This window comes from Crocodylus porosus, unplaced genomic scaffold, assembly GCF_001723895.1.
Source record: "Crocodylus porosus isolate Cpor-Errol unplaced genomic scaffold, CroPor_comp1, whole genome shotgun sequence".
Classification (NCBI taxonomy): Eukaryota; Metazoa; Chordata; order Crocodylia; family Crocodylidae; genus Crocodylus; species Crocodylus porosus.
In genome coordinates, this window is record NW_017728949.1 from 29,351,996 (window position 1) to 29,370,360 (window position 18,365).

Below are 18,365 nucleotides of genomic sequence, written 5' to 3' on the forward strand. Positions count from 1 at the left end.
ACTTCCTGCCCTTTGGGCAGGGGGCTGGACTCGATGATCTCCCGAGGTCCCTTCCAGCCCTAATGTCTATGAAATCTATGAAATTACCCCTACCATCTTTTTTTGTCACTGCCATGCCATTCTTTCCACCATTCCTACTAAGTGTGTGCTCACTTCTGAAAATTTAAAGCTACAGAGAAGTAAGCAAATTCAATGCCAATAATTTCCTCATATATTAGGTGTTGAAGTTTTTATTACAGAGATTTGAGCTTCCTTTTGTGATGTATCTTCAGTGTACAAGATTCAACTTAATTTTAGACTTAGGGAATTTCTCAGGGAAATTCCATTCATCTGTCTTTTGGCAGGAGGCAGATGATAAGAAAGCATCTTAATTCCGGTATAAAATAAAACAATATGCTCAAGTGTGCATCTTTACAAAGTTTACAAATATAATTAACATTCACTGACTTCTATATTATATTGGAAACGTGGGATTTGGAGCTCTAACACTAGCAATCTGGCTCATTACAAATGCAGGCATCCATTTGTTTTACAAGTGTTTTTTCAAGGCAGAAATACTTCATCAAGTGAAATCACTTCTAACTTCTCAGGACCATTAAATTCCTGTGTAAATACTCTTATTCAAAATTAAAATGACCGTAACTTAATTTAGCTTAAATTACTTTCCAGGCAAGAAATCTAATGTAAAGTACAGGTAATAAGAACACAGCACCAGAGATATTTTATAGAACTAAAAAATGCCAGAGATATTTAATTTTTTTTGCTCTATAACTGCATTACACAAAGTGCAATACATATATTCTTGTCTTACTATAAACATGGTTATAGGTCAGGGGCCAGATTGGCTCTGGGCACCTGTCCCCAGGTCACTAGAGATGAACGACAACAGCAGCTGGATCCTAGCACCAACCTACCCACCCCTGATGGGTCACTTTCCCTACAGGTAGAAAAGGCTGCCTACCTATAAAATAACCAGACAAAAGAAAAAGGAGACTTAGGTTCTCTGTACATATCTATAATTATTTGATAGAAATACATAAAAATAGGCACAAAAAATTAAAAGTTCAAATTAGCTTTAAAAATTGATCTAAGGTGACACTGTAAAGGATTAGGAACCAAACACGATGTAGTTTGTGCTAGAACCAAATCTGAAAGATTATCTATCCTGTATAACAGGGGTGGCAAACATATGGCCCACAGTCTGGATCTGGTGCACAGAACCTTTGCATCAAGCCTTCTGGTAGTCTAGTAGGCTACCAGAAGTACATGCTCTTGGCTCTGCACTTCTGCATGTCCCTAGCACTGACAACTAGCTAGAGCTCTGCATGACTGGGCAGCTGCATGGAGCCAGGAGTGTGCAGTTGCACAGAGTTGCATTTGGGTGGCAGCACAGAACTCAAGCTGATCAGCAGAGTTGGGGTGTACAGTGACATGCAGGGAAGCATGGGAACATGTGCTGGCAAGGAGCCAGTGGCTTGCAGAAGCACAAAGCTCTAGCTGAACATGGTTCTGCACTAGTGCACACAAACTCTGTGCCACTGTAGAGGCAGATTTCTGTGCTCCTGCACAGCCTTGGCTCCTCAATGCTGCATTCCCCCAGCTCTGTGCTGCCAGAATACAGCCCTGTGCAGCTGGACCCAGTCTGCTGCCTGAACGTAGCCCCAAAGATCTTTCCCAAGAGGCGCTCCTGTGGTTTGGATCCAGCCCAGGGAGAGTGCAATACTCTTGTATAAAGTAAGAGCAAAGGTCTAGTGCAAATACAAAACAGAAAGAGAGAAAGAGAGAGAGACTAAGAGCATGTTACCTTTAATACATCACGTAATTAACGTGTGTAGGTCTTGCACTACTTTTCAAACAGAAAAAACCTAGCTTGTGACCATACCTTTTCTGCTTCCGAAGATTAGATTCACCAGCGTTAAATCACAGGCACATACCCCTTCAGCCAAACACTGGTGCCTATATCAGATCTCTATAATCCTGACATTTTGCAAAATTTTTAGATTTAGAAATTATGCTACCCATGAGGATGTTACCCAGCGAGAAAACAACTGAGTATACAAATGCAGAAAAGATGTGTTTGGAAATTTAGAAATTTCTATGATCAGTATGCTCAATTTTTTTGATAATTTTGCCATGGTTAGGAAAGGGGCCTCAGGCAATCAAGCCTAGTCTTACACACCGAGTTGCTTTCCCTTTCAGGTGAGTTTTTTTAAGCAACACTTCTTCTCCCCCTCCAAAGGTGGTTAAGTATTATCATCCCATATTTCACCGAGAGGAGAATCACAGGTAAATAAAGATCCCAACCTGCAAGTGTTCACAGTTTGGATTTTCATCTTGAGTTACTCAGGGCCTGAGTTTCAGAGAACTGAGCAATTACTGCTCTTCTGATTTCAGTTGCAGTTGTGGGTACTTAATGCTCTGAAAACCAGAGCCAAAACTCAAATAGAGTTAGATTCATTATAATCCTATTACAATCATTTCAATTTAATACCATAATATTCAAGGAGTATACTTGCTGCTGAAGTTTTAAAGAAAGTCAAACCATATAACAGGAGAAAGTCAATGATTAAACTAAAACCTGAGCCTACTGAAGTGATAAACCTGCTTTCAACAAATGTAGCCTGATCTGCTGAAGCAGAATTCATGTTTTCTTTCCGTCTACCTGCCCTCCTAGCTAGCTCCTTCAAAGTTAAGAAATCTAAGAGTTGAAATTAGGTTTAAGAAGCAGAGATCACGAATTCTTAAATACTGGAAGAGTATAGTGATAAGACCAGAGTGGATAAAAAAAATCAACATTTTTTAATTTAAAAAATGGATTTTTTAAAATTTAAAATCAGACTTTTTTACTTAATTGTATTTTGGTTTTTTTCTTTTTTTTGTTAAAATACTTTTAAAAAACACCTATATAAAGATAGTTTTAATTTAAGATATGTCAAAGCTCAAAGATGTCATCATGGAACAGGGGCTATAATTTCTAATTATATATTATTTGAGAAAATATATTCATGTAACCTTTTAGAAAAGTTTTATAAATAGATCACAAAAGGCCATGGACTATATTAGGGGCCCAATCTTATGGGGTTTCCAGAGACTCCTCTATAGATTAGTAAAGATTAAAGAAAACCACACTATCCAATGGGACTCAGTGCTCAGGCTAGAAGATCCCATTAAGCATCTCTGTGCTGCTTAATTTCAGTTCTCAGTCTGTGAATTTGTGTCCCTAGACATAACATCCTTGTTAACACCAGTATATGGCAATGAGAGATAACAGACCTGACTACCTACCTATCAGCCCTCTTTTGTCTCTGCAAGTTTGTGTATACAGTCAAGCCCTTACCGCACTCTAAAAACGCAAAGTTTCAAGAAATTGAACGAATAGAGGATATCAAACAATAAGAACACACTTTTTGCAAAAAACAATGATTAAAGTTGTTGCTTCCTGACCAGTGATTTAAATCATGATTTAAACTGATTTGCTTTAAATCAAATCCACCCTGGATAAGACAAAATCAGTTCAGTTTGCTAACTACAGACAATACCTTATTAAATAGTGAATCAAACAGTCATAAAAACAAAATACATTTGATATATATTGTTCCCGTGCTCTTCACATGTAGTTATATAAAACTTAAAAAAGATATTTTTGGATTTCTGCTTTTTTGATTGAATTTCAATATCTATTCTAAAGCAGCTAGACACAAATTACAAGTAAAACTATTATTTAGTAAATAATTCATTATTTTCTATCAAAAAAGTTTAAAAAAAATGTAAAACACTGAAATTAAGGCACTTCAAGTGGTAAGTCAACATATCCTAATGGTTTCTAACCAACAAGAAGCAACTTCTCTTTATGACAGAGTGCAGATACTACACAAAATTAACATAAATAAATTGAAATCAAAGTTTCTTATTAATCACTATATGAAATCAATCTACCTTTGTTTCTCAAATTAAGAAGAAAGCAGCTTTGTAGCAAGATTTTCATACTACAGTATAACCTAATGAATCTGGCATGCTTGGGACTGAGCATCTGCCAGAAACGTGAAAATTCCAGATTATTGAAACTGGAGCGGCGACTGGTCCCAGAGCAGTGACCGCATGCGGAGCAGTGGCACAGGTGGTGGACTGGGGCAGCAGCCACCACGTGCAAGCTTCTCCCTCCGCTGCTCCAAGACCAGCTGCTGCTACTCCCCAATGGAGCGTAGTTTTAAAAAAATGCCAGATTTTTGATAATTCCAGATTTACGAGGTTATACTGTACAACCTATTAAAAAAAGCCTAAACCACAAGATAGTAGTGATGTCCTTTATCTGTACCAATATCCCTTTTTGACATCAGCGTTGGCAGTCTGCTGAGCAACAGATGTTCAAGACCTTAAAACTTGAAACTCCAGTACTAAATAATGAACAACATGAGTCTGGATAAATACGAAAGGGCCTGGGGGAGCCGGATATTTTGCCCACACCTGTACTAAGAGAGCAGCTCGGCCTTAGACCAGCAATTCTCAGCCTTCTTAAACTGAAGGCACCCCTCTGAAAATGCCAGCTCTTAGCTTCCACTCCTTTTTTGACTATAGAAAAATAACAGAACAGTTCTTCTGTTGCAAAAGGACTTGGAAAAAGCACAACAGGTCGGAAGGTTTTTGACAGCAGGAATTCCTATTTTAAATCTGTGCAGTTGTCTATCATATGTAAATAGGTGTTTGCACATCAAACTGCAGATATTGAGCAATACTCTGCAGCAACCTTAAGAGAATGTTGCGGCACCTCAGGGTGCCATGAAATCCTGGCTGGGAATCATTGCTGAAGTCAGAGACCAAAGCAGAAACCTAGCTCCTTGATGGCTTGCATACAATCTCTGTCCCACTCTTTCACTATCTCTACAAAAGCTAGCGAACTATGTCTTCACAAGACTAAGTACAGACATACAAGACATTTAAACCAGTGGATTCTGCCTTTATGCTGGTGTTTACACAAAACCAAGTCACTCCACTATGGAATAAAGTTACTTGTGACTCAGAAAGTCATGAGCAACTGTACACCAGGGCTAGTTAACACCAGTACATGAGCTATGTGTGTACAGCTATGATGAATTTCACAATCGGGTAACCTTTCACTCAAGTAAGCAGCCTATTATAGGCAACCTACCAGCCAGTGGCAAACCACTGAAAAAGCAACTACTGCATGCAGCTATAACCAGTGAGTCAATCACATGTCTGCTCCAGATATGAATATTAGTTATTCTAGTGTACAAACCAGTATGTTACACAAGTGTAAATAAGTTGTGTCCACATCATATGGCTACAGTAACTAATGGGGATGCTACTGCTATAACTATAAGCCCCCTGATGAAGATACATCTCTGCTGGCATTTCTGCTGCCAGAGCTAGGCCAGCTCCTTAAGTTGACAGAAGCTCTGCATCCTCCATACTGAGAGGGGGTTTCTACAGACCTGTCAGCTATAGGGTGTGATTTTATCATGCTCTAGCTGACAATTACACAGGTAGAACTTTGTAATGTAGACGAGAATTGATGAAAAAGCTCTTAGAAGACTGAAACTACTGTCAGAGATGGAAACCAAGAAAATGTTAAAGAGTAATTTGTGTTTGATATCAGGCTGAAATTTTGATCTTCATTAGTAAGTCCTAAACCAGTTTGAGAGAGATCAAAATCTCAGCCAGACTGAGTATATTAATTTGCTCAGATCCTAACAAAGCAGTTGGTTTCAAAAGGGTGCTGGGTACTTTGCACAAAAACAAAGAATTCTCAAAAGTGCTCAAGGACATGTCACTACTACTAACTTACCGTGTGAGGCAGTGACATACACAAAATATGCCACATACATGGCCTGCCAAACTGTAAGTAGTGTTAGCAGTTTAGCATGGCACAAACACAGCTACAGTACCTCCAGGTCAAGAGACAGCATGCACAGGGCAACTCAGAAAATATCTTTAAGTGCTTCAGCAAGTCAGCAGTACAGGCTTTTTGAGGTTGCTGAATTCTAAGACCCATTTCCAAAAGAGACATAGTAAGTAGTAACCAAATTCCCTTTTGGAAAATGGGACTTTTAGGCATCAGGCTCACTTGTGCTTGTTTGAAAATTTTATCCACCATCTCCGGAAGGAAAGAGCTTGCCTGAATGTTTTACATATGAAAGGTTGAGTGAGGGTAGTAAACTGTATAAAAATGCTGGGTAAAATGCTTTTCAGCTCACGGAACTTGACAAAACCTTTCCAAGTTAAGTTTCAAGTTTAACTCCCCATTGGTTTTGCATAGGAAGAAGAGATATAAGGCTTTTTAAAATTAATCAGCTGAAATCAGGTTAACTGCATGCATTTTACTTTGATTTCTCTTTATCAGAGATACATAACTGGTTGACTAATTTTTGGGTGCCAAAATGGGCATCAAAATAGGAAAAGAAGAGGTTAAAGTGTCCAAATCTGACCAAATTATTTCAAGACAAAATAAACAATACTGCAATAATCATAACTTACCTTGACCAAGATGAGAAGGCTTTTGAGAAGTTACGTGTCCACTGCTATCCAAAATATACTGAGTGCTAAAGTCGTCTACAGAGGTCTTTGTTGTGATCGCAACCTAAAAATACAACAACTTAAAGTTAATCAGTAATCTGTAAAGTCCATAATGGTTTAAAGACTTTAGATCTGCTTTGATATGACTCTCAGCATTAAGTTATAACTCAATGTACAAGTTACTAATAAGAAAACCTGTATATAGTTGTGTCAAATGTTTTTATATTTATTCCATGGATATTCACCCTAATCAATTATTCTACTCCATGATTAAAAATGTCTTCTTTCTCTTAGGCACAAGTACCACTTCATGAGGTGTATGCAGCCCTTTCATACAGTATTTCTAAAGTTACTTAGATTTCATAGACATCAGGGCTGGAAGGGACCTCGGGAGATCACCGAGTCCAGCCCCCTGCCCAAAGGGCAGGAAGTCAGCAGGGGTCATAGGATCCCAGCAAGATAAGCATCCAATTTACTCTTGAAGGTGTTCAACGTAGGTGCTTGAACCATCTCCGCTGGCACACTGTTCCAGACCTTGGGGGCTCGGACAGTAAAGAAATTCTTCCTTATGTCCAGCCTGAAACGGTCTTGCAGGAGTTTGTGACCGTTCGACCTCGTCATCCCTTGGGGCGCTCTGGTGAACAGACGTTCCCCCAGATCCTGGTGGTCACCCCGATAAACTTATAGGTGGCCATCAGATCACCCCTGAGCCTGCACTTTTCCAGGCTAAAGAGTCCCATGTCTCTCAGCCTATCATCGTAAGATCTGTTTTCCTGACCTCAGATCATGCGCGTGGCTCTCCTCTGGACTCTCTCAAGCTTCTCCACATCCTTTTTGAATTGTGGAGCCCAAAACTGGATGCAGTACTCCAGCTGCGGCCTCACTAAGGCCGAGTACAAGGGGAGAATGATGTCCCGGGACTTTTCAAAGTCAGTTTATTTAATCAACAAAACAGAAGATTTTCCAATTTCTTTACTTCATGGGAGAAGTCACAAAATATTAATCACAAGATTTCTTCAATGTTTCTTCATAAGGAATTTCAGAATGCAATGGCTTCCATCAAAAAGTACAGTACAGTATCTTATCTTCTATAGCCACTATTACTCAGTGGTAGTATGTTTCGTAAGCAGTTTGCGTGATATTCAAAGCTCTATCTTACAAAATCAAGAGTACATCAACAATTCAATAAACCTGGAATTATAAATCAACTTCAAGTTCTGATGATAACTCTCATCTTCCATTGAGACCAGTGATTCTCAACCAGGGTGCCAGGCACTTTGGGCTACCAACAGATCAACTGAATGGTACAATGAGGGCATAAGCAGACAAGCCAAGTTAAGGCTCATCTCTGCCTAGACAGTCCCTACACCTACTGTCCAGCCCCTGTGTAAGGAGGTAAGGATTGTAATAAACAAGTGTTGTAAATTGGGTGCCACTCAATTCACAAAATTTACAGAAGGGTGCCTTGAGTCCAGTGAGGGGTGCCTCAAGTATAAATGGGTTGAGAACCACGGATCAGTGGTACTCAATTTTTTTGTCCTATAGGCTGGATATGCAGTGCCTTGTCCATCTGTGGTGTGGATCCAGCTGGCAGGCCTGATCTGGACAGGTACCATGGGGCCCAATCTGGCCATGTGGAAGGGAGGCCCGGGCCTGGTCTGACCATGTAGGAGGAAGAGGACATGGCTCATTCCTGATCCAGCTGCACAGGACTTGGGAATGTGGCAGCAGGGCAAGGGTGGCAGTGCCAATTCCCAGTGATCCCTCACTGCCAAAATGTGCAACCCGTGAAGAGCCTGGCAGGACAGATACTATGGCTCAGCAGGCTGGATTTGCCTTGCAAGTCAGGGGCTGAGCACTATTATAGACAGTTTAAAAAAAAATTCTCCAAGCTCTTTATAGATTCACATTAACATTATAGAGAAATCATTCAGAGAAAAACAAGCTATTTAAGAGCAAACAGGAAGACGACACACCAATTCAGGCAGGAAGTAAAGTATATCAATTGAAACTACAGGGGGCAATTAATGTAAGCAGAGTATAAATAGTATCACCAGAAGTATTTAATATAATGACTAAAATTAGTTACTGACATAACTACTGACAGAAGTTATGTCCACTAAACCCAACTCCCCCCCTCTTAGGAAATATAAACTGGGATTTTAAATGTTCAAAACAGATGGGAACTTGGTTTGCATATTTGAGGATGACTCGTCCAGCAACCTACTACTGTCCCTGCACCACTAGCTTTATCCGCAAACTAAACATTGGCTTAGCATCACCCATACAGAATACAACTGCCTACTGAGACAGCAACATTTTTTGAAGCCCTTCTCCTTGGGAATTTTCCACAAAAATTCTGGACCCAACTCAGCTTTGTGTATATGAATTAGTGCAACCTTTTTGGCAAGTGTGCCAAAAAGGATGTCCCATATTCTTCCTGAACACTACTGTGATCCCCTTCCCTGCCCTGTGCTCCCTGTCCAATCTGCTACTCTGCTTTCTGCTGCCTGTCCTATCTGCCACTGTACACCCTACTCCTTCTATGATCTGCCACATGCCACACAGAAGCTGCTTATGAAATTTATAGAAAAGGTTATTTGGGTTAATGTGATCTCTTTTATTAGACCAACTGAATACTTGGAAAAAATGTTCTTTGCAGACTTTCAGGCACAGGGAAAGTCTGCTGGTCTTCTCTCTAGGATCCAAATAGAAGCATAAGCCAATATGCAGAAGCAGATCTATGAAAATGGAAGTGTGCGGCAGGGAAGGTTGGCTACCTGGGTTGGAGTGATCATGCAGTTCCACCTTTTAACACAATTCCTGTAGCTGAGAGTCCATTTTTCCAATGGACAGTAGCTATCATGATCTTCCTGTAGGAAGGTTTGGCCTAGTCCATGCAGGACTTTGAAAGAAGTGAAGGAAAGCTTGAGTTTGACTTAATATTCAGAAAGAAATTCAAAGCATAGGTCACCAATGGGATGATGCACTCTTAATGGTTTACACAAGTACAGAAAATAAAAGCTGTGTTTTGAACCAGACTTTTTTTTTTTATGGTCAACTATTTCAGTCCCAGATAACAGAGCAATGTCAAACTTGTGGATTAGCATGTAGAGTCTGACAGGACAGGGTGCAGTCTCCTGGCTTCTAAAAGCTGGAAAAGGGTTTCTCTGCAGCTGTAGTCACTTGACTACAAGAAACAACAAGGAGTTGAGGAGGACCTCAAAATGCAGCTCACACCTTGTTATTGGAAGGCAGACTTTACAATGAAAACTGTAATTACACTGGTCAATAGTTCTGCAATTTTGGCCCCACCACCTCTTCTTTCATGTTCAAATTGAGCTTAAATCAGGTATTAAATCTCAGTCAGAATGGGTACTGTTTTTCACTGACATAAGTAGAAAGATCAGTCATGGCTGAGAAGAGAGAAAATTTTGATGCATTACATATCCATATCTTAGAATCAAAAGGGTAAAGAAACACTACAAGGATGGCATCTCTTGCCAACTCCAACTGAGGGAATGAACTGCAGTGCCAAAAATCTACCAAACTGGCCCAAGAAGAAGCCAGTAAGTGGCTCTAAAGTAAATGCAAGATTAGCGATTTTTCTGAGGCCTGCAGCATGACTATAAGGGAAGAGAGAACAGAAAAAACAAAATGTCAAAATATGCTGTTTAAAACAAACAAAAGCAAGCACATTACCAAGAAGATGAGGGCAGAATGTTAAGTCTTTCCATTTAAATTTTGCAGGTGTTACTGGCAGAAAAAGTCTAATGCATTATACCATCCACCTCTCACCTCAGATATGCAGCAAATTGATCCTAAGGCTTCCCCACGGAAGCCATATGTTGTCAAGTGTTCAAGATCCTCAGGGCAGCTTATCTTTGACGTATAGTGCTTAATTGCCATAACTGGAACATCTGCTGCTTTGATTCCATCTCCATTGTCTCGCACTTCTATCTTATCAAACCCATAATTCTCCTAAAAGAGAATAATAGTAATATCAATCACAAAAAACAATTCAAAATTGGCTACTGAACCCCATGCTTATTCATAGACAGAGAATTAGTTGAGGGTCCAGTCCTAATGTTCCCAACCAAGGTAAAATTCTTACATATCCATCCAGAAAAACTGCAGAATACATCCTTATATAGTGTCTACAGAAATAGAAAAAGCAAAAATGGATATCTATAGATACTCTTCTTGTGGTTCTAAATGAGCCTAACTATCTAATTTGTAGAAATTTAAATAACTTTTAATGTATTTAAGTATCTAGGTCTGAACAAATAGTACTAGATACTTAAATACATTAAAAGTTATTTAAATTCCTAACTCACATCATCATAAATTCTAAACTGAAATAAATCTTTGTGACTGGCATGCTAAAGACAGATGATTCTGGTTTCATATTTCTTCTGTTCCCATGTAGGTACATTATGGTGGCGAGGTGGCAATATTAAAGAAAATCAGTACAGATTAGTAACACATCTTGGACTGGCAGTTCCCAGACAGACGCATAGACAACTGGCAGTGTAGAGAACCATTAATATTGACCTACAGAGAACAAGCTTTCTTTCTCATTCCAAAGGTCCACCTGGAACAGATTTCAGAAATCATCTTTTAAGAGAGAGTCTGAAGTATGAAACATCTAAGAACCCAACCCCTGAGTTAGATACAGGTTTGCTAAGTAATGTATATGCAATGAATCATCACACAACAGAAATCCACATCCTCACTTCCCTGTTTCTATAATGATGAAGGATGCTGGTGCTCTTTCCCAGTTAAGTCTTTGGGAAACAAACCAATATACATTAATGTGTTCTTTCCAACTGTCTCGCTAGATGCACCTGACAAGCAAGTTCTGTTCTTTAAAGATATGTAACAGTAGCAACCTGAACGCTTTTAAAATGAACTGGTGCACATAATTTTAAAGTCAGTGCTTACTGTTTAGTTATATATAAAACTATGGAAATCCAATGCTTCCTAACAGTAAGCAGCATTCCCCATGTTCAACCTAGATCAGCTATGATGCTCGCTATTCAATTTTTTATATTATTTTCATTAACACACTTGTTAAAACTTTATAATTAGATAGCCCCTACTTCTATGTATTTCTATGACTTCTTCTGTATTTCCTCCACTGGAAAACATCAAACAATTGTGCATGTATTAGCAAGTTAGACCTCTAGAGATAGTTAAATTTTTACTCTCCCTCTTTACAGACTGAGACCACTCTCTGCTTCAACTTACCAGTGATTCAGTTTGCAAAAGTAATTCAGGAAATCAATATCAGAGTTGCAAATAAGATCCAAATTTCCCAGGTCCCAATTCTGTACTCTATTACCTGAATTAATATTTCATGAGTTTTCTACTGAACATACAGTAAAATCTCCGTTATCTGTCGTAAGTGGGGAATGCCAGGGACTGGTTATGTAAAAATTCCCGATATCTAAAAATACTGAAGTGGGGGGAGGGATGGGAGGAAAGTGGGGACTTGCATGCAGCAGTGGTGGTGTTGGGGGGAGATGGCAGCAGTGCAGGATGGTTGCACACAGCTTGCATGTGGTGGCACAGGGTGGTGGATGGTGGCGGTGGCAGCAGCAGCGTGGTGCTGGTTAATAGAGTATTTCAGCTGGTAGAATGCAGTAGAATGGAGTAACAGGGATGTTACTGTGTGTTGTGGTTTTAAGTCAGACTTCCACTATTACTAAGAAGTGACAGACTGACAGCTCTGTGGATGGAAACTCTCTTTTTATGCACAAATAGAACACCAGGAATGACAGTAATTTTACCAAAATACTGATATGTTTCAACCATGGCCTGGAGCACATGTCAAGAGGACAGCTGAGATTGTATGTACACATGCTTTAGTGTTGCCAAAACAAGACAGCGATAGCTAACCAGGAGGCTAATCTGGTTACAATCAGAGTATGCAAAATTGGAATGCAAGACTATGCTTTTTCCAGGCTACTTTAAAAAAACAAGTCTGATCATAGTACAAAGTGAACAGAGACAGACCCACCACTTCTGGGATCCAATTAAGAAAAAAATAAGATAATATTCAACTCAAGCTTTCCCCATCTTGCTTTCTTCAAAGGTTCCTGCCCTGGTACAGCTCAGTCCACACTAGACCTTCTCCAAAGAGGCATTCTTACCCTTGTATTGAGATGAAGTGAAAAGACCTTACCACACCAAGTCAGCATAATCCACTAAAACCTTTCCCAGCAGGACTTTCACCTGCTAACAAGGCAAAATATTTCAGGAAAATGTTATTATTCACTCAGATGGAACTGCAACGTCAGAGCTTTGGGAAAAAAAACAAAATTATCTAAATTTGGAGTAATTAAGAATTCATTTGTATCCCCCATCTGAGGTATCCAGTCCTCTTGACACTGGAATTCCTCACTAACACCAAATAGTCTCATTGAAACAAACACAATCTCTTCTATAAACAGGGACAACAAGACGGATTCATTAATTTCCTTTGGAAGAGAGGGCAATAAAGTAGGGATCTAATTTAAGTCGTGGCAAGACAAAGCCATTTTTGCAGCTGTATCCCAGCACAAAGAGCGCATTTCACTGTCATTTTGCAGTGGCCCCGCCTCTCAGCACTGATTGGTGGAGAGGCCCTGAGAGGGAGGAGGGGCAGTGGGGAAGACTTAATAAAAAATATTTTTATTAAGGTTTTTTTATTCACAGATTTCACAGGCAACCCCAGATTTTGTAGTTTCTGCAAAATTGAAATTTAGGTATATCCCTAGCAATATGTAAGAGTTACGCTACTGAATAAGGAATCTGGCCTCTGATTTTCTTTGGAGGAGAGAAAGGTTAAAAAACAAGATTTTTTGTTTTGTTTTGCATTTTAAATTTCATGATCTCTATTGCACTTTGGAACCTATTCAATGCTAATGTAGGTATTGGGCTCAGTTATGTTGTCATTCTGCTTTAAATCCCATCCAATAGAAATAGTATGTTCACAGAATCATAGAAAATTACGTTGGAAGGGATCTCAGGAGATCATCTAGTCCAACACCCTGCTCAAAGCAGGAATGTCACCAACTACATCATCTCAGCTAAGGCTTTATCTACCTGGGTCTTAAAAACCTCTAAGAATGTTCAATGCACAGTATTCTTATTACACAAAATCCAAGTAAAAAAATGAAAATCCATTACTGTATTGCATTATTAAGGGTGGCTGTACAAAGAACAGACCATTATGCTTTACCACACTATCCAAAAACTACTAGGCAACAAATTCTCTCTCAGCGATTGACTGCCTGATTCAATTGAGCCATCTCTACCAACTGCTAATGAAAATGCTTCCTGTGAAGAAATTTTTAGTTGTTTTGCAGAGCAAACTGTTCAAATTGGGGCTGAGCTGTCTGTGCCTATGGCAGCAGAGCAACACTTGAGAAGACAGAAGTGTTGTTGGCCATTTTTGTTCATTTAGATTCTTAGCCACTGGTGAACATCATGAACTGAGACTGAAAACCATATCATCACTGGGTACAAAAAAAAATGCATGTGGAATAATAAGTTAACTGTTAGTGGTGAACCATGACTTATTGAACAAAAGTCATAAGCAAGCTTCCTACAAATCAGACTCAGAGTCATTGGCACCCTTCAGAAACTTGCTACCATTGTAAAATGCCTAATTAAAAATACTTAGTAAAAGCGGGGTCATACATCATGTTGACTAGGAATTCTGATAATTTTTATAAATGTTTATAATTCTGATCATTTTTATGATTATTGGACAGGTTGGAAAAGTGGGCAGATCAGAATAGGACGCAGTTTAACAAAGATAATTTCAAGGTACTGCACCTTGGGAGAAGGAATCGCCAACACGCATACAGACTGGGAGATGACTTCCTAAGCAGCACAGCAGCAGAAAGGATCTCAGAGTCATAGCTGACTCCAAGATGAATATGACCTGCCAATGTGACAAAGTGATCAGTAAAGTTGACTGTACTCTATCATGCGTTACCAGGTGCAACATGAACAGGTCTAGGGAGGTAATATTTCCCTCTATGCTGCATTGGTAAGGCCGCAGCTAGAGTACTGTGTTCAGTTTTGGGCACTGTACTTCAAGAGGGATGTGGAAAACCTTGAGAGGGTCCAGAGGAGGGCTACTCAGATGGTTAGGGGCCTGGAGGTGAGGCCCTATAAGGAGAGACTGAGGAACCTGGATCTCTTCAGCCTCCGCAAGAGAAGGTTGAGAGGGGATCTAGTGGCCATCTACAAATTTATCAGGTGGGGAGAGCAAGGAATAGGAGATGCTCTGTTTACCAGGGCACCCCTTGTAGTTACTAGAAACAATGGCTACAAACCGACAGAGAGCAGATTTAGATTAGACATCAGGAAGAACTTCTTTATGGTAAGGGTTACCAGAATCTGGAATGGGCTTCCAGGGGAGGTGGTGCTCTCCCCTACCTTGGGGGTCTTCAAGAGGAGACTGGATATGTACCTGGCTGGGGTTACCCAACCCCAATGCTCTTTCCTGCCCAGGGCAGGGGGTCGGACTCAATGATCTACTAAGGTCCCTTCTGACCCTAAACATATATGAAATCTATTAAAAAGACAGTTAAATTTCCTAGTCAACATAAGCTTGAGGTATAGTCTCTGACATGGCCAACAACATAGCTCATGCTTCTTATTTTCAGCCACATGTCCACATTGGCCATATTTCCTGTGTGCAATATGCACTCTCCAAAATTTCACTGACTTTAGTGGGGCTGGTAAGTGAGCACAGGAGTTCACCAGTTCATCACGTGTCTCAGATTGAGGTTTAGGTGTTTGCGTGGTCTGGCCCAAACGTCAGAACTAAAATGAGAATTCCACACTAGGACAATGGTTTTAGACTCAAGGCACCCTCCATAACTTTTCTGAATCTAGTAGCAGCCCAGTTAAGAACCACCATTCTAAAAAAGTTTCTGCTACTTTACCGTGGAAAATGTGAAAAAGCATTAAAGTTATTAAATGAAAGGTTTTTGCAGGAAAAAGCACATCTTTGTATTGGTTATATGAGTATGGGGGGGTTGGAGTTTCTATTTGCTTACTGGAATTGTATTAAAAGACAGAATTGATCTAAACCTAGTGCTCAAATGTCTAGTTTATATCTCAGATATTTGCTTTCACCAGAGCTGAGAGGACAAGAATTTCATTCTGTGAAAAATACCAAAGGTTTTGATATTTGTTTTATCCAACATTGGAACAACAACAAAAATTACTCATACCTATATTACCTCCAGGCTGCTACAGCATGACAGCCAGGTGGACTTGCCCCATATACCTGTTTCCAGAAGGGGCATGTGGATCTGGACCAGTTCAGCTCTAAAAGCCCCTTCTGGAAACAAAGGTGTATGGAACAGTTTTACTTAGATGTGGCCATGGCAGTGACACCCCTAGAAGGGCTTCACAACAATGCAGTTGAGAACCACTAAATTAAAATGGCCCAATATCTCTTAAAACAAGACTAATAAAGAATGACAAGATAAAGCAAGCATACAAGAATTCATTAGGAACACACTTGGCTCAAACTGTTATCTCAGTTATAGCTAGATATAACCATGAGTGACTTTAACTGGGGTACATGGATGTGACCAAAGGCAGAATTTGACTTTTAATTAATTATATTGTAGTATATGTATTATATCTATGACACATATTGACCAAGACTAAACTTATGAAACACAACAATCCAGGAATTATTCCAACATATTATATTGCATCTAATTTTCTACCTTAGGTTGAACTTGGTATTAAAAAAAAAACTTACCAGTTTAACATCGATACTTGTAGCATTAGCATCCAAAGAATTTTCTATCAGCTCTTTCACTACACTGACAACTGATGTAATCACCTGAGAACTTGAAAGGAGACGAACAGTTTCGGCTGACAACTGCTTCATCCCTGACCTTTTAGAATCAGGGCAGCTAGAGAGAGACATGGAATAGAAGAGGTTAAAGAACATACTACAAAGGATGAAATTTCTACAGCATGGAGTCCTGGTCCTGCAATCATCATGTATGAACAGTGAGACCCCATTCAGAACCCTAGAACAAATACTGCCCTTAGCTATGTGCGTCTAAAATACTGATTTCAATTGGCATCGGAATCTATTTAATGTTACTACACTGCTACTGCTCCTCTTCTCCCTATATCACCGCCCTTTCAGAGGAACCCATCACTGAGTTAAAATGGGCTATAAAAGTTCAAATGGTCTGGAAATGGTTCAAACAGTCATCTCTACAGCATGTTCACATTTTAGTGCTATGTAGAGATACCCTGGCTATCTTGAGTACCACAAGCAATATGGGTAGCCATGGCACAGTGCTCCTGCTCAGCCAATTTACCTTTATATTTAAATGGCAAGGTAGTTAACTGAAGACAACTAGCCATTATGAAGCATTTATATGGTGCCAAAACTAGCAAGGTGCTTCAATTTCCCCAACTGTGAAATGGACTTAATGATACTGACCTCTTGGCTCAAATGTTTTACAATCTACATGCTACTCCTACACACATGAAGGGGGTATCTTAAATAAAAACGTGCCCTATACAAGATCAACTCTTCATGAGATGCCCCTAGTGTGCCTCAAGACAACTGTTCCTCATGACAGAGGAAAATCTCTCATTATCTTGTCCCAGGCTCTATTTTCCTTCTTTTTTCCAGGCTAGCTGACCTAGCCACTATGAATCCATGCAAAAAAATCTGCTAGAACATAAACCAACAGTGCACATGATCATTTCTGTACACTGCTGGTTCCCACTACAAAGTTTTTGAACTTTCTCAACTCCCAGTAAAGCCCTGCAAAGTTTGGAGTGGAGGGGGGAGGCTCATCCCCTGCAAGAGTCTCCAGGCACTTGGTCTGCAACAGCTTAAATCAATGCAACTCGACAGAACTGGGCTTTGCATCCAATGAATGAACCATACCTTTCTCAGAGATAGCAGAGGATGTTACAAATGGATTATTCATCAAGTACGTGGCAAAAACCTGCTTTATTCAAACCAAAGGTAAAAGCTGCAAGTATGTTTGCTGGAAGCCCATACCTCTAAAGCCTGTTGGCATGACACAAAATAGGTTCTTGCCTACAAACCTCATGATTCTCTGAACCAGTTTCTAAGTACCACCCTACCATCTATAGAAATACAGCTAAGACCGGGTACCTTCAGCTGCAAGATGTACCCATCTGCTAGGCATAGGCCTCTGCAGTTGATCAAATTGTTGGCTGAAGGACAGAATTAAGACCTGTGCTCTCCTCTCCTGTAGATCATATTTTGTCTCTGGTGTTAATTAAGAGACGTGATGTCTTTTACCCCTTCAAGACATCCAGGTTGAATGGTGCTGGGTACTTAAGGAATACACACAGTAAAATTTACTGCTGGGTTGCCTAGCACAATTCTAGTGACTTCAATGGCATCGCACCATATTATTTCAGCTGTGATGTGGGCCCGACATTTTCAAACCTGTCACATATTCTGATGTGCATTACCAGTTTCACACTTTGGAAAAAAAGAAAGACAGAATAAAGAAGGCAGAGGAAACCGCTGTCTTTTTATTTCAGCCAGCGTCTCCTGCCAACGCTGATGGCTCAGTGCAGCCCTGCTGTGGCTCCCCAGACATTGCTCACACTGGCGCCTGGCTTCAAATAAGCAGCTGGTGGCTTCGGAAAATAATAAAAGTGAATTAAAAAATAATAATTTTTAAGTTTCCCCTGTGCTCATGAAACCTCCCTGCCATCGGAGGTGGTTCAGGCACCTACACTGAACACCTTCAAGAGTAAATTGGATGCTTATCTTGCTGGGATCCTATGACCCCAGCTGACTTCCT

At 40.0% G+C, this 18,365-nt stretch overlaps 1 protein-coding gene across 2 annotated transcripts in view; it reads right to left on the bottom strand.

The window, feature by feature from the left end:
* The window catches only part of PMS1 (PMS1 homolog 1, mismatch repair system component), a 78,216-nt gene that overhangs the window by 59,211 nt on the left and 640 nt on the right, over positions 1–18,365 (bottom strand). The window contains exons 3-5 of one of the 2 annotated variants that reach the window (XM_019554000.1): positions 16,310–16,466; positions 10,330–10,512; positions 6,493–6,595 (exon numbers count right to left, since the gene is read on the bottom strand). In XM_019554000.1, coding sequence (XP_019409545.1) covers positions 6,493–6,595; positions 10,330–10,512; positions 16,310–16,441 — 418 coding nt within the window. In that variant the 5' untranslated portion in view covers positions 16,442–16,466. Of the gene's footprint in view, positions 1–1,882; positions 1,971–6,492; positions 6,596–10,329; positions 10,513–16,309; positions 16,467–18,365 lie in introns of those variants that run through there. The other variant, XM_019554001.1, reaches the window with a different exon arrangement.